The following is a 26,203-nucleotide window of genomic DNA, read 5'->3' on the forward strand; positions in this document are numbered from 1 at the left end:
CTCCATCCATTTTCCTGCAAAATTCAAGATGTCGTTATTTTTTTCTGCTGTGTAGTACTTCATTGTGTAAATGTACCACATTTTCCTTATCCATTCTTCGATCAAGGGGCATTTAGGTTGTTTCCAGGTACTGGCTATGACAAACAAAGCTGCTATGAACATAGTTGGGCACATGTCCTTGTGGCACGATTGAGCATTCTTTGGATATATATCCCAAAGTGGTATTACTGGGTCTTGAGGAAGGTTGTTTCATGATTTTCTGAGAAATCGCCACAATGACATCTAAAGGGGCTGTGCCAGCTGGCATTCCCACCAGCAATGCACGAGTGTTCCCCTTTCCCCACAACCTCTCCAGCATAAGTTGTCATCAGTGTTTTTGATCTTGACTATTCTTACAGGTGTAAGATGGAATCTCAGAGTTGTTTTGATTTGTATTTCTCTGATGACTAAGGATGTTGAACATTTCTTTAAGTGTCTTTCAGCCGTTTTAGATTCCTCTGTTGAGAGTTCTCTGTTTAGGTCGGTACTCCATTTTGTATTGGATTATGTGTTCTTTTGGTGTCCAGTTTCTTGAGTTCTTTGTATATTTTGGAGCTCAGACCTCTCTGTCTGATGTGGGGTTAGTGAAGATCTTTTCCCATTCTGTAGATTGTCGTTTTGTCTTGTTGACCATATCCTTTGCTTTACAGAAGCTTTTTAGTTCCAGGAGGTCCCATTTATTAATTGTTTCTCTCAGTGTCTGTGCTGCTGGGGTTCTATTTAGGAAGTGGTTCCCTGTGCCAGTGCACTCAAGTGTACTTCCCACTTTCTCTTCTATAAGGTTCAGTGTGGTTGGCTTTATTTTGAGGTCTTTTATCCATTTGGACTTGAGTTTTGTGTGTGGTGATAGATATGGGTCTATTTTCATTCTTCTACATGTTGATATCCAGTTATGCCAGCACCACTTGTTAAATATGCTTTCTTTTTTCCATTTGATATTTTTTGTTTCTTTATCAAAGATCAGGTGTTAGAAGATGTGTGGATTGATATCCAGGTCTTCTATTCGGTACCACCATTTAGCTTCTTGTTTGTTTGAAACAGGGTGTCATTATGTAACCTTGGCTGATGTGGAGCTTGTGTAGACTAGGCTGGTGGCAGACTCAGAGATCTGCCTGCCTCTGCCTCCTAAGCACTGGGATTAAAGGTGTGCGCCACAATGTCCCCACCCCCCAGTTGGCTTCTTTGATCCTAATATTAATGTTGACAGTCCCCTCTGTCAGACTTGGTATATGCCTTTAGTCCTCTCACTGGAGAGGCAATGGCAGCTTGGGCCTCTGTGAGTTCAATACCATCCTGTTCTACATAGCGAATTCAGGTCAGCTGAAGCTACGTAGTAAGACCGTTTCTACTAAAATAAACAAATCCTTTTTATTGTTTAAGTGCTACCAGATCTTTCTTTGACTTTTCACACTTTGGAACCTTAGAGTATTTTGCTCTTTATCTTGGGAACCATTGAAAATAAATCTCATCTCTTTCTTTTGTGTAGCCCAGGTTGTCCTAGAACTCGCTCTGTAAAGCTGGACTCAAACTCAGAGATCCACCGCCTCTGCCTGAATGCTGTTTTAAAAGCATGGCCACCATACCTGGCTGTAGTCAATTTTTTTTTGGGGGGGGGAGCATTTTAACCAACTAGATTGTTAATTCTGCATTTGCAAGGCTGTAGATATTTTCTTCCACATTGCAAATTCAGTGTGTAGACTTTTTTTTCAGTGTCGTTCGAACCTTTAACCCTACTTACCAAGCTACTTACTTCTCAGCTCCCTATAATTCATATCCATTATTCCTGAACTTATTTGTTGATGAACAGTGATTTTGGTTCTTAAAATGCCAGTTCCTAGCTCTGAATCTTTTCTCTTTACCCAGGTTCTAATTCAGTGACCAGGTTCTGAAACATAACCCCCCCCCTTTCTTTTTATAGCGTTGGAGATCAAACTGAGGGCCTTGTGCATGCTAGGCAAGTTCTGGACCACTACATACGCCCTCAGCTTAGGATTATGTGAATGTGTGTATCTGTGTGTGTCCGCCTTTGGCTAGTCATAAGGAATGTATGTTGTACATGAAGGGACAAAACCTTTAAGGTCGTGTCAGTGCACACTCAACATACAGCTGCTGTGATTGGTTTGATTTTTTCTTTCACATCCAACTGACCTAATGAATTAAGATTGCCGTGGAAAAACCCGTCTAATAGTTACCATTTGGAAAAGTATATGAGAATCACTTTGGGAACTTCAGGCTGGTATAGTTAGAAGAATATCTCTGGAGTTGATTTTACGTTTAAGTCCTTCTTTCTTCCCTTATCACCAAATCACTTTCCACAGCCTCCTAATAGAGAACCTGCTTTATTATGAGCTTCCTGGTAACATCTAAAAGTTCAGTGTTGAACTATAACCTCAGGTCATGGGTATGATTGTACGTATTAGGGCCAGTGTGAAGGAAAGCAAAGTCAATGATGGAAACAGTTATTTGTGAGTTGCAGTGTCTGGCTTAAGAGATTTTTTGGGAAGGAAAATTGGGTTGTTTTTGTTTTGTTTTACTTTCTTTTTGTTTTTTGTTTGTTTTTCAAGATAGGGTTTCTCTGTAGCTTTGGAGCCTGTCCTGGAATTCTCTCTGTAGACCTGGCTGGCCTCGAACTCACAGAAATCTATCACCTGCCCTTGCCTCCAAGTGCTGGGATTAAAGGTGTGCACCACCACAGCCTGGCTATTGTTTTTTGTGCTCTCTCTCTCTCTCTCTCTCTCTCTCTCTCTCTCTCTCTCTCTCTCTGTGTGTGTGTGTGTGTGTGTGTGTGTGTGTGTGTGTGTGTGTGTGTGTGTGCACACATAGAGCTAGAGTTATAGGTGGTTGTGAGCCACTCAGTATGGATGCTGGGAACCATACCTGGGTCTTCTGCAAGAGCAGCTAATGCTCTTAACTGCTGGGCCATGTTCCAGCCCCTTAAACGTCATTAATGACATTATGTGCTGTATACAAAAGGCTGGTCATACCAGGTGGAGGATGTCTCCTCTAAGATTCAGATATTATTTCTTCTTTATCTCATTGGTATTTAGAAACTTGAACAATGTAGAATATGTATTGTCTATACCTAAATCTCTGGGCATAGCAGGTACTGAGTAAACATATTTGAGTTAAAACAAAAACAAAATGAGTCTCCCAGACAGCCTCTCTGGAATCATTATTCCTGACCTCATTTTATTATCTTAGTGTGCAGAATCAAACTCTGGTCCTGTGACACTCGAGGCAAGCACTTTGCCTGGAGCTCTTGCCTCTGGGTCCTGTTCTTTTCTCCTTGTTATATTCTGTTCTATGTGCTAAGACACAGCTGCTCTCGATAGCAGTGCTGAATTTCTACCCATTTGTTGATAATATAGTTTCCACTTGACCTCATGCTTTCTTTCATTCTTTTAAAGATGTTTTAAAGTTTTATGTATAGAAGTGTCTCTGTACCACATATGCCTGGTGTCTGTGTACCGCATAGCCCAGTCCCAGAGGTCCCTGCGACTGTGAGTCATCTTGTGGGTGCTAGGAATCAAGTCTGGATCCTCTGGAAGAGCAGTCAGTGCTCTTAATCCCTGAGCTGCTTCTCCAGTCCCACTGTTTATTCCTTAGTAAGACATATAAGGTCAGGGCTCTCTGCTGGCACCAGGCACACGTGTGGTACACAGACACACATGAAAGGAAAATACCCGTTTACAAAAATAGAAATAAAGGTTAAAAAAGACACATATATCATATGTCCTTGTATATACAATTTTTTGAGACATAGTCTTACTCTGTAATTCTAGTTGACCTGGTACTTGTTATTGTAACCTAGACTGGCCTTGAACTCATGGTAGTCCTCCTGCCTCTGCTACCTGCATCCTGGGATTATAGGAATGCATCACCATGCTAGGCTCATGCAATTTGTGTGTGTGTGTGTGTGTGTGTGTGTGTGTGTGTGTGTGTGTGTTTGGGGTATTTAACTCTTTCTTATATAACCAGAACATTGAATATCAGGAGAAGATGCTTTATTTATTTATTTATTTATTTGTTTGTTTGTTTGTTTGTTTATTTATTTATTTATTTATGTTTTTCAGCCAGGGTTTCTCTGTTTTTTCTATCTTCCTGGAACTAGCTCTTGTAGACCCAGCTGGCCTCAAACACACAGAGGTCCGCCTACCTCTGCCTTCCAAGTGCTGGGTTAAAGGTGTGTGTTACTACTGCCTGGCCGAGAAGATGCCTTTTAAATATGGGCCAATACATTGTTTCTGTGCTTTTTGGTATAAATATAATGATGTCTTTCTGCATTTGTCCTTAAATTCTGGACAAGTGTATTTATAGTTACTGTTTTATAATTTGGGAGTCTGGAAGTTGGAGTTAACAGCCTTGATGTTCTTTCAGAGATTTTGGGCAGCTCACAATCTTCTGTAACTCCAGCTCCAGGGGATCTGACCCCCTCTTCTGACTTCTGCAGGCACACATGCACACACACACACGTGCACAAACACACAAAGTAAATAAACAAACTAACTTTCTTTAAATAAAGAATAAGAATCAGGTGAGGCCATGGGCATGTTTTTAGTATTTTTCAAGTATATCAGCTGCTGTGAAAGTACAGTCTTAATCCAGAGGAATGATTTTCTATTATGAATCATGATTTAATTCTGAAGTATTTATAAGATAAAATACAAACCCTTCTGGAAATGGACACTTTGACACTTCAGAAGTGACACAGTGGCCGAACTGATGACACAGACCTATAATTCATTCCCAGACTGAAATAAGAGGATAATGAGTTCAAGGCCAGCCTAGACTTTATGGTAGAATCCCAGGAAAAGCACCAAGAGAGAATGAAGTGAAGGCTGTGGAAGGCTTCTTCACCCTCATACCTGTCTTGGTTACAGTCAGCTCCTGCCTCAGGAGCCCATACCATTCACCAAGCCTTGCTTTGTGCTGAGGACTTAAGGAAACACTACATTTGCCTTTAGAAACCTCTTAGATTGGGGTGGTTGTTAGTGTTTTCATCAGTTAAACTTTGACCCAGGCTGTGTTCTTTGTAGTTTACTCTTGGTAATGGCTTGTACTTTAGTCTCGGTAAACCTTAGTTACCAAGTAACTTTATTTATTTATTTATTTATTTTATTTATTAGTGTGTGGTATCAAACCTAGAATATTATGCATCAGTTTTGAATCTATTTATTTAAATTCCCAATTTACAGTGGAGGTGAGTTTAAGAGTAGTGATTCTCACATATACTTTTATACTGAAGGGTTTTAGACTTTTTAGATTTTCTTTTCTTTCTTTCTTTCTATCTACCTTTCTTTCTTTTTGTTTTTGAGACAGGTGTTTTTTTTTTTGTTTTTTTTTTTTTTTTTTTTTTTTTTTTTTTGGTTTTTCGAGACAGGGTTTCTCTGTGGCTTTGGAGCCTGTCCTAGAACTAGCTCTGTAGACCAGGCTGACCTTAAACTCACAGAAATCCTCCTGCCTCTGCCTCCCAAATGCTGAGATTAAAGGCACATGCAACTACTACCTGGCTTTCTTTTTTTTTTTTTTGCATCTTTTAAAAACTGTGTTTGACTGGATGGTAGTGGCACATGCCTTCAATCCTAGCACTCAAGAGGCAGGCAGATCTCTGAGTTTGCTGCCAGCCTGGTCTACAAGAGCTAGTTCCACAACAGGTTCCAAAGTTACAAAGAATCCCTGTCTTGAAAACAAACAAACAAACAGAAAAACGGTGTTAGAAACTGAACAGTGGTGGTGCATGGCTTTGATACCAGCACTTAGACGGCAGGGGCAGATGGATCTCTGAGTTTGAGGCCAGCCTGGTCTACAGGGTGAGTTTCAGGACAACCAGGGCTACACAGTGAAACCCTGTCATACAAAAAAACAGAAACAAAAAACCCCCCCAAAACTGTGGCTACTTTTCTTATTTACATTACAAACTACATGATAGAAGCAAATCAAAAGAGAAAGGCTTATCTTAGCTGGAGAGTCAGGGGAGACAGTCCATTATGGAGAGGAAAGCAAGGCAACTGGGCAGCATTGCAGCAGCAGAAATATGAGCGGGCGCTCCTGACATCTTGCCAGTTCAGGAAGCAATGACTGTAACTCTAAAGGCCTGGCCAAACAGGCCGACATCCACCAACACCAGTCCCCATGGCCCAGATGTTCTGTTCTCTCTCCAAACAGGATTACCTGCTGAGAACAACATATTCTAACACACCAATCCGTAGGGAGCATTTCCCGTTCAACCGGTAACCGAGACTTTCCAGAGAGGGAAGTCACTGGATTCTAGACCAAGGCTGGCAGTTACTGTCTCTATCACAGTAGAGCTTTGATAGTTGAAGTGATGTCTTGGGGGATGTTCCGTATTACAAACCACAGTGACCTTTACTGGAATTGTAAAGAAATAGTTTGAAGAAACTGAAAACATTAGTGATTTTCACAACTGTAGAAAATTCTAAAATATTAATGCAGATGGAAAAAGTAGACAACCTTAGCCTTATATAGTTCTAGTCATTCCTTCTATAGGTTCAAGACATCCCTCTTCAACTTTTGTTGTAGTAGATGCAGGGACAAGAATTTGCCTCAGTGGCAGAATACCTGCTTAGTGTGCTCAGGGTTCTAGGTTTTATCTCCAGGGAAAAAGTGTGTGCGCACGTGCGTGCGTGCGTGCGTGTGTGTGTGTGTGTGTGTGTAACGGAGTGTTGAAGTAAAAAACACTTATGTTCAGATTCCAGCTTCTTTACTACTACTGTCATTCTTTAGAAATTACTTACCCTAACTGGGAGGTGGTGTGCAAAGGTGTGCAAAGGTAGTGTTACACACCTTTAATCCTAGTGCTCAGGAAGTGGAAAACTCAGAGATCTCTGAGTTTGAGGCCAGCCTGGTTGGTCTATAGAGTGAGTTCCAGGATAGTTGGGACTACACAGAGAAACCCTGTCTCGAAGAGGAGGAGGAGGAGGAGGAGGAGGAGGAGGAGGAGGAGGAGGAGGAGGAGGAGGAGGAGGAGGAGGAAAGAAAAGAAAAGAAAACCAAGGCAAAACAAAGTGTCAAACATGGTAACACATGCCTGTAATCCCAGCACTTGAACAGTTGACACATCCTGACTGTGAGAGGAGAAGGCACACACTGCCCAGGAAGTCAGAAGAGGTGTCTGGTCCCCTGGGAGTAGAGTTCAGGGATGTGAGCGGCCATTGTAAGTGCTGGGAATTGAAACAGGGTTCTCTGGAAGAGCAGCCTGTGCTCTTCACTGCTAAGCCATCTCCCCAGCACCTGGCTTTTAACTGAAAGATCAAGTTTAGTTTAAATTAGCTGACGTGCACTTCGTGCTGGCTAACTTGGTGTTTTCCTTCCTGAAACAGAACTGTGGTCTGTGTGCCTCACTGCCTTTTTTATTTACAGTAAACAGCAATGCAGATTGATGTTTTCACCATAGTGTTTGTAAACAACATTTGTTTTCCCAACAATTTCTATCCATCCTAAACAAAGAATGCTATGTGGAAGCTATAGGGATGTCTCCTCAAACTAGAGGACGTGCTCAGAGGTTAAGACTCGGGAAGGGAACAGACCAGAGTCACCTCTGGGCGTCTGGTGTACCATGGGGCTGCCTAGCTGTTGACGTGATGCAAAGATGTCTTCTGATCATTGCATCCCTAATCTCTTCTCACTTTGCCTGCCACGTATAAAAAGGCAAGCTTGGTACAGACTGAAGCACATGTGTTGCTAGGAAACCATTTCTTGGCAGTAATTGTTCATAAAATAGACATTTGAAGAGCTTTGTTTGTTTTTTGAGATGGGGATCCCTATGTAGCCTGACTGTCCTGGAACTCTCAGGAAGCCACTCCCTCTCCCTTTGAGTGTTGGCATTGAAGGTGTGTACCACCACACCAGCCTAACTTTGTTTGAATGAATGAATGAATGATTTAAGTGCTGGGGATTAAGCAAGGGCCTCACACATGCTAGCCATGCTCTCTTCCACTGAGTTCTCGTCCCGTTCCCTGATCTGTAGAGGCTTTGCTTTGAGACAGGGTCTTACTCTATAGGTAAGGCTGTGCTAGTCCCCATTGTGTAGCCCAACATGGCCTTGTACTCAGCATCCTGCTTCCAGCTTATCGACAGAGCTCTTTGATAGTTGTGTTCTGTGACTCACAAGATAATTTAGGTTCTTTGCCTACAGTTTATAAAACAACTGTGTCTGGAGTCTATAAGGGAAGAAGAGAGCCTACAAAATGGCTCACGGGATATAGGTGCTTGCTGCCAAGCCTGAGCACCTAAATTTGGCCCCTGGAACTGACGTGAAAGGAGGGAACAGGTTTCTGCAAGTGTCCCCTTACTTGCACATGCAAGCACATGCGCCCCTTGTCAAAATAAACAACTGCACATTTCTAAACAAGGGAGGTGTGAGGTTGGGTATTTGGCCTTATGGTAGAGTACTTGCTTAGCAAACGTGTGGCTGTGGATTTTTGTTCCCAACACTGAGTGGGGAAAAGGAAGTGTAACATTGATTTGGGGTTTTACCTAGCTTTATTATTGCTGTTGCTTTTGTTTGTTTGTTTGAGATAGAATCTCTCTGTATAACCCTGGCTGGCCTAGAATTTACTATGTAGGTCTTAATCCATCTGCCTCTGCCTCCCAAATTAAAAGCATGTATAACCCCAACCAAAGGGAAAGATATATAGGCGTATGTATGTGTATGTATGTATATATATATATATATATATATATATATATAGAGAGAGAGAGAGAGAGAGAGAGAGAGAGAGAGATGGAGAGAGGGAGGGAAGGAAAGAGAGACAGAAAGGTTCTTGTTTTATGTGTATGATGTCCTGGAACTCGCTTTGTAGACCAGGCTAGCCTTGAACTCATTGAATCTGCCTGCCTCTGCTTCCCAAGTGCTGGTATTAAAGGTGTGCACCACATCCAGTATTAGCCCTATTTTAATGTTCCAGCTAAGATCTAAATACCCCTGCACTAACCAGGAAAGAAGGACCTAACAGGGACCGTGTCTTTAACGTCAGGGTGGAAGTAATGCTTCTCAGTCTCAGAAGTTCTCTCCTAATTCTACCATATGCACAGTTATTCTTACACGTTTGCACTCATGAAGCTAGCTCCTCTCCTATTTCCTTTTCTTTTGCTTCCATGACTTTAGCTACCTTGGGTGGTGGTGGCACATGCCTTTAATCCCAGCACTCGGGAGGCAGAGGCAGGTGAGTTCAAGGGTAGCCTTAGTTCTGGTCTACAGAGCTAATGCCAGGACAGGCTCCAAAGCAACACAGAGAAACCCTGGATACCCTGTCTCAGAAAACAAAAACAAACAAACAAACAAAACAACAACATCAAAAAGAAAGTGTGCTTACCTAGCATCTGACAGTCTTTAACCCTGAAATCCACTGGCAATGGGAGTAGGAACCGCGAGTTAAATGCCCTTCTGTGACAAGTGTCTCTGTGGTTTCTGAGCATCTCCTTAACTGTGCTATTTCACTCTTCCAATTTAGTTGATCACGGCCTTGCCAGGTTGGTGACAGTTTATTGTGAGCATGGCCACAAAGCCGCCCAGATCAACCCTCTCTTCCCGGGACAAGCCCTGCTGGATACTGTGCCTGAAATCCAAGCCCTCGTACATACCCTGCAGGGACCCTTCACTACCACAGGTAAGGCAGCACCTGGGCATGAGAGGGGAGTTGTCAGATGGAAGGTCTTGTTCTGTTCTTGAGGAATGGGATGCCCTGGATTAGAGACTTCCATCAGGTGAAGGGACAAAGGACACGCTGCGTTGTCTTCACGTGGGAGCTGTCCTGATGTTCTAGAGTGCTCTTGTTTCTATGTGGTTAAAAACATAGAATAGAGCCGGGTGGTGGTGGCGCACTCCTTTAATCCCAGCAATAGGGAGGCAGAAGCAGGCGGATCTCTGTGAGTTCGAGCCAGCCTGGTCTACAAGAGCTAGTTCCAGGACCGGAACCAAAAAGCTACAGAGAAACCCTTTCTCGAAAAAAATCCAAAAAAAAAAAAAAAAAACATAGAACAGGTTGGCAGGGTAGTTCAGTGGGTAAAGATGCCTGCCACCAAGTGGGAAAAGCATAGTAGAAGGAGAGCACCAGCTCCCAAAGTTTCCCTCTGACCTTCTTATGCCACGCGTGACAGAATGCACTTGGTGTCTCCCCGATACCTAAATAACAGTATTTAAAAATCCAAACAGGTAGGTGCCACACACTTTGCTTATAGAATGCTGATTCATTTTCCTAACTGCTCCCAAAAGTTATTACCGTATTTAGTATTGCGATAAACTAACATTAATAAATATTCCCGTATTTAGTTGAGAGATAAACTTAACACCTTGACCGAGGCATCTTACATTGGGGCTTGTGGTTCCAGAGAGAGAAGAATCCTTCACCATTCCAGAGGACAACTGTGGCAGCAAGCAGGCATGGAGCTAGAGCAGCAAGAGCGAGCACACATCTAGGAGTAGCATGTGGCTTTTAAAATCTCAAAACCCACGCCTAGTGACACGCTTCCTGCTGCATGGCCTCCTAAGCTACCCGGGGACCAAGTATTCCGATGTCTGAACCTATGGGGGCACCTCTCATTGAAATTACCCCAGACAGAAGCAGATTGAGAGAACTTAGACAATATGGAGCTGCTGCAGGGCCGAGGGAGGGAAACATCCTGTGCCTGCTTTTATTCCAAAGCCTAAACCCCTCATTCCAGTTTCTCTCCAAGCCTGGGAAGCAAAACAACAGCAAGACCAAACAAACAAAATATTGGGCCTGGGTCATAAGTCATGGTGTTAGGGTTTTATCTCATGTTATTTATATTATTTTATTGGTATTATTTGTGATACAAGGATGAGACCTGGGATCAAAACTTGGTGTGACGTGATAGAGGTGTGTCCTCGGGAAGGTCTCCTCCTAATCTAGTTTTTCTACTTTATGGCCATCAACCATAATCTTAATTTTGACTTTAGAAAAGGTCTAGATGGGGCCGAGGCTTAAGTCAGTGACAGAATACTTGCTTGTTATGTGAGGGATCCTGGATATATTTTCCACAATCCTTTCATAAAGGAAATGTTAGCAGTCAATGGTGATGATTCGGTTTGTAACGGCGTGCTCAGAGGGAAGCGCGTCGCTGTTACGCCCTGTCCCCACACTCAGATTGAAGGGCATCGCTGTTCTGCTCTGCCCCCACAGCCTACTTTCCGTGTGGCTGGTTATTCTTTGAAGTGAGCCCTTTGTTCTCTTTCACAGGACTGTTGAACATGGGCAAAGAAGAGGCTTCTCTTGAGGAAGTCTTAGCCTATTTGAACCATATCTTCTGCGGGCCAATTTCTATTGAAACTGCACAGCTTCAGAGCCAGGAGGAGAAAGACTGGTTTGCCAGAAGGTTTGAGGAGCTGAAAAAGGAGTCGTTTACCACAGAAGAGCGAAAACACCTGGCAAAACTATTGCTAGAATCTCAGGTATAAAAAGTATCAGGTAGGGGCTGGAGAGATGGTTAAGGGCACTTGCTGCTCTTCTAGACGACCCAGGTTCAATTCCCAGCACCCACATGGTGCCTCACAATTGTCTTTACCTCCGATTCTAGGGGATCCAATGCCTATGGCCTCTGAGGGCACCTGCACTCATATGCACATACTGACATACAGATACATACAACTGTAAATAACTAGAAATGGTAAAAATAAATGTAGAAATAAGTATTAGCTAACATTAGTGGATCAAGTCTTCTCACTTCCTACAAAAATAGCTAGCTTCTGGGGAGAGGAAAGGAAGGCATTCGATCTGGCCCCCGTGTAGGGGCCATCATCCATTGCTTCAGCACACCAGACTGAACAGCAAGCAGAAGCAAAGCAGATCGCTAGACATTTGAGCTGTTGGTTTTCCTCAGCATCAAAGTATGTTACTATATCCTCTGCTTATTTTATAAAACTTGATAAAGTCCTTAAGATTGTGCTTCTCCACTTGTTTCCTGGAGGGGTTTGATCAACTGCTCAGCGGAAGTTCTCATTGTCAGTTAGTGGAAGCACATCATCACCAGAGCTGTGGGAAGGGCTTAGGCATGTCAAACTGAAAGGAAGTCGCGTCCCACCTGTTTGAGTAGTAGGACAGTGTTAGACCTTGGTCTGGGAGACCTGATATCTTGGGCTAGGCAGCAGATAGCTAAGTCTGGCCTCAAGGCTGGAAAAACAAACACAGAAGGAGCTTGTTCCCAGATACGTGCTTCTACCGCTCAGGTTCTTCTCCTCACAGCTTCTTCTGTGTCAGGGCCCTCAACAGAGCTGTGCTTTACTGGGATGTCTGTCTCTGGGAATATGTAGTGAAAGGGCACATACATGACCTCTGGAGTAATGTGGGGCCTTCACACAGCACCCAAAACTTACCTGCTTTTCGCCTGAGCACTTGTGGTCTTCCAGCAGCAAATATGTCTGTTCCACAGGAGTTTGACCACTTTTTGGCCACCAAGTTTGCCACAGTGAAGAGATATGGCGGTGAAGGGGCCGAGAGCATGATGGGCTTTTTCCACGAGTTACTGAGGTTGTCAGCCTATGGCGGTGTAACTGATGTCATTATTGGGATGCCCCATAGAGGGAGGCTGAATTTGTTGACAGGCCTTCTGCAGTTACCTCCAGAGGTAAGATTTCTTTCTCTGTTTTTGTTGTTGTTGTTCTTTGTTTCTTCTTAATGTTCATGTGTTCTTATAATAATTTTTTAGCTTTTTAAAACATTATGCTATAATCTGCCTGGTGGTGGTGATGCACACCTTTAATCCCAGCACTCAGGAGGCAGAGGCAGGTGGATTTCTTGAGTTCAAGGCCATCCTGGTCTACAAGAGCTAGTTCCAGGACAGGTTCCAAAGCTACAGAGAAACCCTGTCTTGAAAAACCAATACACACACACACACACACACACACATATATATAATCACATCATTTTTCTCCTTCCTTTTTCATCCTCCATCCCCTCCCATGTACCTCCTTGTTTCTTTCAAATTTACAGCCTCTTTTTCTCTACACACACCCTACCCTACCCTACCCCATACTTAAACACTCCAAAGTACACAATGCAACCTGCACCGTTTGTATAATATTACACGTATGTATCTCATTTTAAGGCTAACTACTTGGTATTGGATAACCACATGGAGGCTTTTTCCTGAGAGGAGACCATTTCTCTCACTCTCCGCATCCCCCAGTTGCCTGTGGTTGTTTGTTGAGTCCCCTGGAGCATCCTTCTTTCCATGTTAGCATACCCACTGATGTTCAAGTCTTGTTCAGGTGGCCATACTGTGGAGACTTCATGGATGTAGCTTTTCTGACATTTCTAGGAGATATTCTGTAGTTCTTAACAGTGTAGGACTGGAGCAGAATAAAACTGATGGTGGTAATTTCCTTTAGAAGCCAATGGAGCCTCTGAGCAGTTGGTTGGAGATAGCTTCGTGAATGGGTGGGAACTTAGTGCTGACAGGTAGAACTGATGTTGGTTTATTCTGTAATGTTCTCAGGGATTCTTTCTTCCACCAGGGAAATTAAAGGTTAGGTTGCTTCTTCAACATTCATGGTGGTCAAGGAACGATAAGGAAAGTTGTCCTCTGCCCTCCCCATCTCAACACACACACACGCACACGCACACACACACACCACATCATATTACATCACACAAAGGAAAAAGAAAGTGCCTGGTGGAGCACAGCACAGCATTGTCATCAACACTGTTGCCATAAAACTTAGGCTCCAGCTCCCACAGAATTGGGCGTGTCTCAGTTACTTTCCTGTTGCTGTGAAGAGACACCATAATCAAGGCAACTTATAGAGGAATTTATTGGTGGCTTGCTTACTGGTTCAGAGGGTAAGTCCACAACCATCATAGTAGGGACCAAGGTGGCAGACAGGCAGGCAGGCATGATGCTGGAGCAGTGGTTGAGTGCTTACTTCTGATGCACAAGCACAAAGCAGTCAGGCAGCTAACTGGGGATGGCTTAGCTTTTGAAATCTCAAAGCTCAGCCTCCAGTGACACACCTCCTCCAACAAGGACACACCTCCTAATTCATCCCAAACTATTCCACCAACTGGGGACCCATGTGTGGGGAGAAGCCCCAGTAGCATGCCTTGTTCAGCTCCATCTTGCAGGACGTAGATACCAAAGGACTACACAGTGGCACTATGTACTACCAGTGTTTAGAGTGCATGGGGTGCACCCCAAAAGCCTCGACTAAAGGTTCTCCATCACTTCGAGTATACTGTACTGAAGAGCTTACCTGGGAGGGGGCACATCTGGAGCTGGGAGCAGGGCCCTACATCCAGAACTCTGGGATCTTCTTTCTCTCTGACCTCTGGACCACACCTAACTTCTCCCAGTATGCTCAGAATCCTGATGTGGAGGCGATAGAGTAGAATTTTAGACTTTTTTTCTGCAATGTGCTCATAAGCATCTTCTCAAACTGAAGCCTCCCATGTGTTGGAAAGTGCACAGCCCTCTCCACAGGGAGTGATTCACCTTTCTCCTTGTCAACCAGGGTGTGTGCATCCCTGGAAATTATCAGAAATACCATGGGCAGACCGCTGTCTTGGGAACAGTGTTTTTGGGAAATGCTCCTCTCTGTGCTGAGCCCCAAGGCTGTGAGCACAGAGCACTGTGGACCCACCAGCTTCCATGTGTGTTCCCTATGTCTCAATACTCTGTGTATGTGAGCTGGTAGGGTGGGTGAATCAGCCCTGAGCAGAAGGCAGCTGCTTGGTCTTTGACTCCTCCTTCCTTGTGTGATATGTTCCATGAAAGTTCAACCAAGGGTAACTGGGTTTTCATGGTGGATCTATGATATGTCAACACCACAGCCACCAAGAAGGCCCTCAGTTTCATCTTTGGTCCAGCATGATGAGAACATTTCCAATGCTGGAGTCTGCAACAGGGGCCCAGGAGGACTGCTGGGCAGTCCAGCCCTGAACCTATGCTCAGAACCTATGCTCAGAACCAGCCTCAGCCAGGTACTCTCCACGAGGCTTCCTGTCGTGGCAGGACCTTCTTTCCTCCTATTACTGTACAGGAAAACACTTAGTATATGCTTCCTAGGTTTATTTTCTCTTCCAATTCTTTGTGAAGATTCTTTTCTAGCCTGCAGTGAGTTCCTTTGGCAGTGGCCAGGTTTCATGTTCTCCTCAGTTCATGATGTGGTCCTGTTTGATTTTTTTCAGTGTTCCAGAGCTAGGGACACCAAGGGAAACTTTCCTGCGTTAGGGTGGGAACAGCCTGTAGCTCACACTTCCAGCTGGCTAGGAGAAGCATAAACAAACTGTCACCATCACCCTTAACTGAGACCTGTCTGGGCTACAGTAGCAGGGATTCTTGACTGGAAGAATTAGGAACTTCCTATACAGCCGACGGTGTCTGGAGAGCTGAGTAAGGGCTTCTGGTTATCCACAGAATGGGGATCTGCTTACCTCACTGCCTACTGAAACCCTAATGCCTGACCAGGCCTAGAAATACCCACTTGCTAGACTTTGAGCCTACTGGGGTGTCTGGTGGAAACCCCTTCCAGCCATGTTTCAGGGAAGTGTTTTTCTGGCAGAAGGGGTCCCAGATATGACTAGAGTGCCCACCTTGCTTTGGGTTTGTTTTCCTTAAGTTTTTAATCTATCTGCACATAAATGTTCAAATGCTAAGTTCAGGGACAGTGGAAAACTCAGTTGTGTGTCTCTGCCATTGTGCAGATAACCCAAGCCAGTGTGTATGTGTGTGTGTGTGTTTGTATGTGTGTGTAAGAGATAGATAGAGAGAGAGAGAGAATGAGACAGAAATAGACAGACACAGAGAGAGACAGAAAAAGAACAAACACAGGTGAGAACTACAAACTCTGAGGACTCATGGTCACTGCACTGGATTTTTGGTCTCCTATAAGGACACACTGTTAGCATCGTGAAGGAAGGGCTCCAGGGTTAGCTGATATGTGAAAGTGTCCCCTCCATCCTCAGCGTGTCTTGGGAATGGTGTCACATGGACAGCATCTAGAGTAGAATGACGTGGGCAGGTCATGTTATTTGCAGGACCCATGTTGATATTCAGATGCAGATAAGCAGAATCTAAGGGGAAAGCTGTGAGGGCTTTACACATTTGGGTGAGATGTGGCCTGGCTGTCTCAGTGATGAGAAGGGAGAAGGAGGCAGGAACATAGGCTCTCCTGCACTCATCATCTCTGTGGAAGTCCCAGAGGGCATCCTGCACATTCTCTCCAGGACCGCCTCCTGCATGTGGTGACATGGGTGGAAAGCGGAAGATAAGCAAAAGAATTTTCTGAAAACCAAGAAAGAATAAGAAAAGAACCTTAGAAAGAGTGTGGCCTGGGAAGGTGACTAAACTGTTGAAGGGCTTGCTTGCAAGCATAAGTACCTTAGTTGGATCTCCAGAAGCCTCATGAGAAAACCGAACCCCAAACAGCATTTAAAGAATATTCAGTGGAATCGAAATCTACGACTTCAGAATCAACAGCTTCTTTGAAGCCATAGTAACACATTAATATAGTTAAGGCTGCAGACATTTCAAAGTAGAAATTTGGTAGTGTAGAAAGCTAATTAAAATTCCACCTTTCTCAGAGTTACAAAAATACTAAATTGTAGTCTTTACAGAGATATGGTGGCTGGAACCACTGCTAATGATTACATATTTTGAAAGTTATATAAGGTAGAGCGAGGTAGCTACTGTTTGCCTTGATTCCTCTGAAAATATTGCCACCAGGGTCTGGAGAAATGTATAGGTAGGTAAGGATGTATAGGTGGGTATTGCAGAAGACTTGAATTTAGCTTCCAGTACCTGTGATGGTAGGCTCCAGGGAATCTTACTGGGTTATCTGGTGGAAAGTACATACCGGCCACATTTCAGTGAAGTGTTTCTCTGGCTGAAGGGTCCAGTCTCTTCTGTACTCTGTGGATACCTACACTCATGTGCTCTTACCCACACACATATATACAAGTAGACCTCCTGGTAATTCTGAGTGACCCAACAGTTAGAAATCTGTGCCTATCTTTGAATAAGGTATGTTTGTAATAACTATAAAAGAATTTACATAATGCTAATCTTTCCTGAAGCTCACCTTAGACTCCACTGTAATAAGACTTGCTTGATATCTTGTATGTTTGTTCTAATAGCTGATGTTCCGTAAAATGCGAGGTTTAAGTGAATTTCCAGAAGACGTCTCAGCCATTGGAGATGTGCTGTCCCATCTGACCTCCTCGGTGGACCTAGACTTTGGTGCCCACCGTCCCCTCCACGTGACAATGCTGCCTAATCCCTCTCATCTGGAAGCCGTTAACCCTGTGGCTGTCGGGAAAACTCGCGGCAGGCAGCAGTCTCGGGGAGAGGGGGACTACTCACTGCACAGTTCTGCTCAGCCTGGGGACAGAGTCATTTGCCTGCAGGTACTTGAGTTTGGGAAAGGAGGAAAACTGAAAATAACATTGTCTGAGTTGGCAAATGTGACAGATGTTCCAGTGGAAAGTGAAGTGACGTGACAGCTTTAGAAAAGAGGATTCTGAGCTGGGCGGTGGTGGCGCACGCCTTTAATCCCAGCACTTGGGAGTCAGAGGCAGGCGGCGGATCTCTGTGAGTTCGAGACCAGCCTGGTCTACAAGAGCTAGTTCCAGAACAGGCTCCAAAAACCACAGAGAAACCCTGTCTCAAAAAACCAAAAGAAAAAGAAAAAAAAAGAGGATTCTGGGGCTTTTCTTTCTAAAAATTTCCACGATATGTTTATTATTTTCGGTAGGTTTAGAGAAAAGCTCCCCACCCTAGCCACCTTGTCTACCAAATTTCATAGTGATAATATGATGTAGTGGCTTTGAATATTCTAAAAGATTAGCATGTTTTATATATCCTTTCATAATAATATTTTGCTTTTCTGCTTATATGTGATTGTCTTCCTGCACCTTGGCTTTAACACGTGCCATCACCTTGCTCTCTTGTATTCATGAGAAGAGCAGGCTTTGGTGATGGGAGCTACTTCTCTGTCTCTTTTCAGGCGTGAGTGACTGGAGAGAAGAGTTCAGAGGTGTGCACTGTTCCTCATAGGCTTGTATGTGTGTGATGTGTGTGGGTGTATGCGTGCCGCAGTGCATGTGGAGGGCAGAGGACAATTTTATGGAGTCAGCTCTATCTTTTTATTTTTATCCGCGTTCCAGAGATCCAACTCAGGTTTGTGAGGTAAGCATCTATACCCTCTGTGGCATCTATCTCACGGTCCTATTTCTCATATATAAAGGCTATTTTCTTGCAAAATTTCCTAGCGCTGAATCGGGACCTGTAGCTCAGTGGTAGAGTGCTTGCCTAGGAGACAGGAGACCCTGGGTTCAATCCCTAGCTCAGGACAAAATCAACAGAGTGATGCTTTCATTGCATATGTAGTAGCCGTCCCTCCCATAGTGCTGCTATAGATGCTAGAATGTCTGGGGAGTCAATGAGTTGGATGCAGGGATGGGGTGGGTGAAGTGGTACAGTGTTAGCAGGGAGAGCTGAGAAGGCATCTTTGAAAAGGGATCAGTTTAAACACACTAAGAAATCCTGCAACCTATATATTTTTAGGTCAGGAGAGTCATGAGACAGTGGTTGTTGGTATTCCAATTAATATTTTTAAACAGCTGGTTTCAATCAGTAAAATCTAAGTCTGTTAATTCCTTATTTCCTCCATCTCGCATGTGTTTTAGGTTCATGGTGATGCGTCCTTCTGTGGCCAAGGGATTGTCCTTGAAACGTTCACGCTCTCCAACCTCCCACATTTCAGAGTTGGTGGGAGTATCCACCTAATCGTCAACAACCAGCTGGGCTACACCACGCCAGCGGAGAGAGGACGGTCTTCCTTATACAGCAGTGATATTGGTAAGTAGCACGCCAGAATTGGCATTGCTATGTCAACCAGACAGGGAACTGGCAGAGGAAAAACTTCTAGTTCATTCAGAGCAATGAGCCTTGCTGGTTATCCCATTTTCATTTTTATTTTAAACAAGGCCTCATCATAACTGATCCGGAGATTGTTTCATTGTCGTTGTTTTGGTTTTGGGGTTTTTGTTTTGTTTTTCAAAACAGGGTTGTGTAATGGGGATTGTTATTATGTAAACCAGATTGGCCTGGAACTCATAGAGATCCACCTGCCTCTTCCTCCTTGTCTTAGTTATTGTTCTATTGCTACACACCATGACTAAAGTAACTTATAAAAGAAAACCTTTAACTGGAGGCTTGCTTACCGTTTCAGTTGGTGAGTCCATGACCAGCAGTGTGGGACTCAGAACAGGAGGCAGACAGGCATGGCATTCGAGCAGTAGCTGAAACTCACGTCTGATCCACAAGCCTGCGGCAGAGAGTGAGAGACTGGGCCTGGCATGGGCTTTTGAGAGCCCACCTCTAGTGACAAACCTTTCCAACAAGGCCACACCTCCTAATCCTTCTTAAACAGTTCACCAACTGGGAACCAAACACTGAAACATATGAGCCGATGGGGGCCTTTCTCAGTCAAAACACCACGCTCTCAAGTGCTGGAATTAAAGGTGTTGCCACCACTACCAACCATTTTAATTTTTTGAAGTTGGATATGGTCGGTCGGTCAAATTTACCAAATTAACATTTATTTTTAGTTTGCTTAAGCTATTTGTTTATTTTATACGATGTTAGTTGACACAAGGCATCATGAATGGTAGGCAAGCTCTCTGCCACAGAACTGCATTAGTATGCTATGCATACTAGGCAAACACTGTTCCACAGAGGTACACTTCTGCCTCAAGTGTGAGCTCTTAAGTCAGAGGAGCTGAGAGTGTCCAATCCCATATTGCTCCGTAGTCAGTTGAATTACCTGGTAGAAACCAAAGAACGGTGTACTTGGTACAATTCTAGAGTAATTACCTTTGTACTATTCAAACTTAGAGTGTTCAGAGTCTCAGTAAAAAGGCTGTGTTCACTCGGTAAATTTGCTAAAATGCCCTAGTTGGAAGTAAATTGTAGCCAGCCTGTGCTGGCTCATGCTTTTAATCCCAGCTTTTAATCTCGGAAGGCAGAGGCAGGAGGATCTCTGTGAGTTCAAAGCCAACCTGGTCTATAGAGCAAGTTCTAGGACAGGCAGGGGTACACAGAGAAGCCCTGTATCAAAAAAAAATGTTGTAAAGGATCAAAGTCAGTTTATTTTAATCAGTGGAAATAACGGCCTTAGCACAAATAAGGGATTTTATTGTCCACTCATAGTCCACAAAACTATTGCAGTCACTGTCAGCCAGTTTTATAACTGGAGTCTGGACTAGATGCCTTTTAAATTGTCTGGCACAGGAAAAATACTTTAAGAATTCTGTTTTTTTTTTTTTTGTTGTTGTTGTTGTTTTTTTTTTGGTTTTTCGAGACAGGGTTTCTCTGTAGCTTTGGAGCCTGTCCTGGAACTAGCTCTGTAGACCAGGCTGGCCTCGAACTCACAGAGATCCGCCTGTCTCTGCCTCCCAAGTGCTGGGATTACAGGCGTGCGCCACCACAGCCCGGCTAATACTTTAAGAATTCTTGGGAGAAAAACTTTTTCCTAGGATTTGTGCCTCAATGACCTATTGTCTCAGGAGGAAAGATAATAATAATAATAACAATAACAAAATAAATGTTAACTGTCACTGTATGAAACACTGACACTGTATTCCTTAGTTCAGGAAATCTTGACAACGTCACTCAGAGCCTAGACGAGACCCAATTATTAATTTATTTTCGAATTTTTATATTCTTTATTTTATGTTATGCCTGCTTGTATGACTGTGCGCCACATGCACACAGTAGCCATGGAGACCAAAAGAGAGTGTTGAATCCCATGGGGACTGGCATTACAGACAGCTGTGAGCTACTGTGTGGGTGCTGGGCCTCAAACCCAGGTCCTCAGGACGAACATCAGTCTCTTAACCATGCTCTCTAGCTTCTAGACTGAGATTTCTACCTTTCCCAACGTCACATAGTCAGTCATAGAGCTGAGTCTGATCAGCTGAACTCTAAAGTTTGTATTCTTAGCACCCAGGCTAAACTACCTCTGCATTTCAGGGCTGTCTTCCTACTTAGGCAAATAGGTGTGTTGGGAAATACACCGTGTTAACTGACTTTTTTTTAAAATCTGGGTCTTACCTTCTTTAGGAAAGCCTGTAGGCTGTGCCATCATCCACGTCAACGGAGACAGTCCAGAGGAAGTGGTCCGAGCCACACGACTTGCTTTTGAATATCAGCGCCAGTTCCGAAAGGATGTGATTATTGATTTGTTATGCTATAGGCAGTGGGGCCATAATGAGCTGGATGAACCTTTCTTCACCAACCCAGTCATGTACAAGATCATCAGGTACCGTTAGAAACCTTCCTTTAATAACAGGCTAACCTGATCCTCCTCAATCAATCAATCAATCATTTTTGTGGTGGTGGAGATCCAAGTTAGAGCCATGTGAATGCTAGGCATGTGTGTGTGTGTGTGTGTGTGTGTGTGTGTGTGTGTGTGTGTGTGTGTGTTTGTGTGTGTGTGTGTGTGTGTGTGCAGACATGCGCACATCTGTGGAGGTCAGAGGACAACTTATGGCAGCTGTCCTCTCCATGTTGGTCCTTTGGAACAAACCCAGGTGCCCAAATCGGCTGAACCATCTTTTCAGCCTGCACCCCCATTGTTGTCGCCTTCTGGATTTTTGGGGGGGGGTGGAGGCGGAGGCTGAGACATGGTTTCTCTGTGTATCCTAGGCTGTCCTGGAACTCACTCTATAGACCAGGCTGGCCTCGAACTCACAGAGACCCACCTACTTCTGCCTCCTAAGTGCTAGGACTAAAGGGGGTGCCACCACTGCCTGGCTCCAATGTCTGTTAGATACTTTGAAGTGGGATGAACATCTAAACAGTGCCTGTCCTAGAGAAACCAGAGTGGCTATCTTACAAGGCTCGGAGGTCCCTGTATTCTTCACACTTCATGTCTCCTCATTAAGTAGAGAATGGACCACTTTACTTACTTAGCAGATAGCAAGACTAGGTAAGAAGACTGGGTAAAACCTGGCTTGAGGCTAGTTAGTAATACTCCGGCAGGATGAGGAGTAGGCCTTCCATGGTTCATTTCTTTAAACTGTTGTTCCAAAGGAGCTGCTTCTACCTTAAGAGGAAATAGCTCGAGAAATTGTATTTTAATTTGTGTGTAGGTAAGTTGGGCAGAGAAGTAAAATCATCTTCAGGAATGCCACTTCCTCCTTTGACACAGAATGTTTTAGTGGCCAAGAGTTTACCAATTAGGTTAGACTAGCTGGTATCCCAGCAGTTTTATCTTATTTTATGTGTGTGTTTCTCTGTGTGAATATGTACACACTACACATGTGTGTGAGCAGGTTACCACAGAGGCTAAAAGAGGGTGTCTTCTCTATTAGAGCTGGAGTTATAGGCGTTTGTGAGCCACCCGACATGGCTGCTGAGATCCGAACTCAGATCCTCGTGAGAAAGCAGCAAACTCTTCTAAGCTGTTGAGGTGTATCTCCAGCTCCCTGAAGTATTCTGAAAAGAACAACTCAGTAACATTTACTATATTAGTGTTTTACAACCACCATCTCTATCTAGTTCCAGAATATTTCTTAAGTGACTTTCAAAGTGGATAAAACATCCTGCAGTGCCCGTGGCAATGATTATCTCTTAGAATTGTGTGTATTTTTTTATTTTATTTTTTAAAGAAGAAACACAATTTTTTAATATTTATTTATTATGTATACAGTATTCTGTCTGTATGCCTGCTGGGCAGAAGGGGGCACCAGACCTCATTACAGATGGTTGTGAGCCACCATGTGGTTGCTGGGAATTGAACTCAGGACCTTTGGAAGAGCAGGCAATGCTCTTAACCTTTGATCTCTCCAGCTCGCATTGTGTATATTTGATTGACCATGTCTCCATTCCCCCACTCCCCGCCTCTCTCCAACAGAGCCCGGAAGAGCATCCCTGACACCTATGCGGAGCACCTCATTGCCAGTAGACTCCTGACCCAGGAGGAGGTCTCTGACATAAAAGCCTCCTACTACACCAAGTTAAATGACCACTTAACCAATGCGTCCCACTACAGCCCCCCGGCCACTAACCTGCAGGCCCACTGGCAGGGCCTGGCACAGCCAGAAGCACGCATCACCACCTGGGACACAGGTGTGCCCCTCGACCTCCTTCGCTTTATTGGTGTGAAGTCCGTGGAGGTCCCAGAGGAGCTGCAGCTACACAGCCACCTTCTCAAGATGTATGTTCAGGTGGGAAGCCTTGACGTCGCCTTCTGCTGCTTTTTGTCTTTGCTCGGCAAAGCAGATGTGTCGTTTTGATGCTTTTGCTTGCTAGTTTGAGAATTATTTGATGTTTGTTACTAGGTTGTAGCAACTGATCCTCGTGGTCTTTTTTCTTTGTTTTTTGTTTTGTTTGTTTGTTTGTTTCGAGATAGGGTTTCTCTGTAGCTTTGGAACACGTCCTAGAACTAGCTCTTATAGACCAGGCTTGCCTCGAACTCACAGAGATCCGCCTGCCTCTGCCTCCCGAGTGCCCAGCTCTTCGTGTTTTAAAGCTATGATTTAGTCAGTTCAGATTTTCTCTACTTGTATTTTCCTCTATAGGAATTTTGTGTGTGTTGAATACATTATATATGCTAGAAATGCATGCTCCTTTTTAAAAAGTACAGAAATATGTCTGATTTTTCTAACTAGTGGACAGAAAACACTATGATTCCTTCAGGTAGATTAAATAAAATAATAACATCCAACACATGTACCTGAAAGGTGACCATTTATAACCATACCTTTGTTTTTAAGTTTTTATTTTTGCAGAACTCTTTAATTTTTTAAATTTCATGCGCATCAGTGTTTTGCCTACATGTATGTCTGTGAGGGTGTCAGATCCTCTGGAACTGGAGTTTACAAATAGTTGTGAGCTACCATGTGGGTACTGGAAATTGAACCCAGGTCCTCAGGAAGAGCAGCTAGTGCTCTTAACTGCTGAACCAACTGTCCTGCCCTATTTTAGCAGAACTTTTACAAACAAAATGCACTCACCATCTAGCCTAAATAGAAAATTTGGGGCTGGAGAGAAGGCTTAGCAGTTAAGAGCACTGGCTGCTCCTTCCTAGGATCCAGGTTCAGTTCCCAGTACCCATATGGTGGTTACTGTCTATAGCTCCAGTTTCAGGGATCTGACCCCTGTTCTGTTTTCCGTGGGCATCAGGCACGCACATGGTTTACATATATACATACGTGTAAGCAAAACACTCATACATGTAAAATAAAATAAAAAATAAATCTTTTTTAAAAAAGAAACAAAACATTACAAATAAAGTTTCTTCTCTGCTTCCATCTGCTCAAACCTCAGCAGAGGTGACCACTTATTTTGCCTGTTTTAAAACTGTGTATAACACGTGGGGTGTTTGCCTACCAGATGTAAAGCCCTAGGTTCATCCTATAATGTTGCAGAAAAAAAGACAAAGAAAAGAAAAAATGGAAAAGGATATTTAAAAAAAATTTTAAATAGATTTATTCATTTTATGTGTGTGATTGTTTTCCCACATATACACATATGTGCTACCTTCATGCATGGTACCTGTGCAGGTCAGATGAGGATCTCAGATCCCCTGGAACTGGAATTACAGATGGTTGTGTATCACCATGTGGATGTGGGTAATCAAACCCAGGTCTTCTGCAAGAGCCAGAAGTATCCTTAACTGCTCTAGCCCTCAGGATATGGATTCTTAAAAGTTTGTTTTATTCTTTTCCTTATTTTTTTTCAGTCAAGGATGGAGAAGGTGAAGCAGGGAACAGCTTTGGACTGGGCCACAGCAGAAACCCTTGCCTTGGGCTCCTTACTTGTTCAAGGTAAGACATTTCCGTTTAGCTGTACAGCTCGTAGGAGATGCTCCGAGCTGTACTTGTTACTCGTGATCTTCTGAGTTTCAGTAACCACTTGTCACTTTCGTTGCTTAGAGGGCTTCTAAAATATTTTACCTAACAACACTCCTTAGTTATAAGGCACATTGAACACTTTCATCCGCGTATAGACAAGGTTGCAGCCGTAACTGGGATCCACAAGGCTCAATCCTGGCTATACTGGACAGCTATTTCTCTAAATATTGTAGGGCCAGAAATGACTCTCCATTTCTACAAATTTTACACTGACTATGTGTCTTCAAGTATAGGAAGGATATATATATATACTCACATACAGAGATGTACTGCTTTTAATTATGTATATTTGTGTGTCTCGGTGTAGGTATGTGTACATACTAGTGCCCAAGGAGGTCAGAGTCTTCAGATCCCTCTGTAGCTGGAATTACAGGCATTTGTAAGCAGCTTCATATGGGCACTGGGAACTGAACTCAGAAGAACAGCAAGTGCTCTTAACCAGTGAACCAGTATCAGGAAAGGTGTATTTTAATTGAGAGAATGTATTATCCTAAGGAAAATGCACACCCTGAAGCCAGTGTATGATAGATATCAGATAGCTGTGTGTGACAGGACATAGCTATAGCCAAGTTCCACATGAGACTGAACCTAAGAGTTCAAGACCAGTGTGGACAGCATTGAGAGAATTTGTCTTAAAACAAAAAGGCCTTCAGGGCTGCTACATCTTATTTTTGTGCTGTTTATTCAGAGCAATCTTTTTTCTTCCCCCGCTTGCTTGTTTCAGGTTTCAATGTTCGTCTGAGTGGCCAAGATGTTGGCCGTGGAACTTTCAGTCAAAGGCACGCCATGGTGGTTTGCCAGAACACAGATGATGCCTACATTCCTCTGAACCACATGGACCCGAGTCAGAAAGGGTTTCTGGAGGTAAGACATTCACACATAAACTCTGTGTGCTGACTCTAACAGTTACAACGTTTGATTTGATTCGTGGTTTTGAGATGGAGTCCTACATAGCACAGGCTGCCCTCAAATTCCTCAGTAGCTGAAGATGATCTTAAATTCCTCTTGATCCTTCTGACTCTACTTCAAGTACTGGGGGCTTTAGGCTGTACCATCCCACCCCGCAGGTGGAGGAGTTTTAAAGCAACTCAATTCGGATGTCAGAAACTTTATGTTCAACACTTTCTTTTAGATAAAGGAATGCTGAGTGGGGAGGCAATGGAGGTCTATAAATTTGGACTGGAAGAGACGGATAAGAGCCGTGCTGGAGCTGGCACTTGAAGACTAGAGCATTAACTGGGCCGCCTATCTGTAATTGTGTGATATCACCT

The 26,203-nt window shown here is 43.7% G+C and overlaps 1 protein-coding gene across 3 annotated transcripts in view; it reads left to right on the forward strand.

Annotated features, from left to right (window-relative positions):
* Window positions 1–26,203, forward strand: part of Dhtkd1 (dehydrogenase E1 and transketolase domain containing 1) — a 46,874-nt gene that overhangs the window by 1,479 nt on the left and 19,192 nt on the right. For all 3 annotated transcript variants that reach the window (XR_012910411.1, XM_075970421.1, XM_075970423.1), the window contains exons 2-10: window positions 9,513–9,668; window positions 11,259–11,470; window positions 12,448–12,642; window positions 17,148–17,417; window positions 18,699–18,870; window positions 21,136–21,334; window positions 22,931–23,243; window positions 24,761–24,845; window positions 25,657–25,796. Coding sequence is in view for 2 of the 3 variants with exons in the window: in XM_075970421.1 (XP_075826536.1) it covers window positions 9,513–9,668; window positions 11,259–11,470; window positions 12,448–12,642; window positions 17,148–17,417; window positions 18,699–18,870; window positions 21,136–21,334; window positions 22,931–23,243; window positions 24,761–24,845; window positions 25,657–25,796 (1,742 nt within the window). In the remaining variant the exon portion in view is untranslated. The remainder of the gene's footprint in view (window positions 1–9,512; window positions 9,669–11,258; window positions 11,471–12,447; window positions 12,643–17,147; window positions 17,418–18,698; window positions 18,871–21,135; window positions 21,335–22,930; window positions 23,244–24,760; window positions 24,846–25,656; window positions 25,797–26,203) is intronic.

The sequence above is a fragment of the Microtus pennsylvanicus genome, chromosome 4 (genome assembly GCF_037038515.1).
Source record: "Microtus pennsylvanicus isolate mMicPen1 chromosome 4, mMicPen1.hap1, whole genome shotgun sequence".
Lineage (NCBI taxonomy): Eukaryota > Metazoa > Chordata > Mammalia > Rodentia > Cricetidae > Microtus > Microtus pennsylvanicus.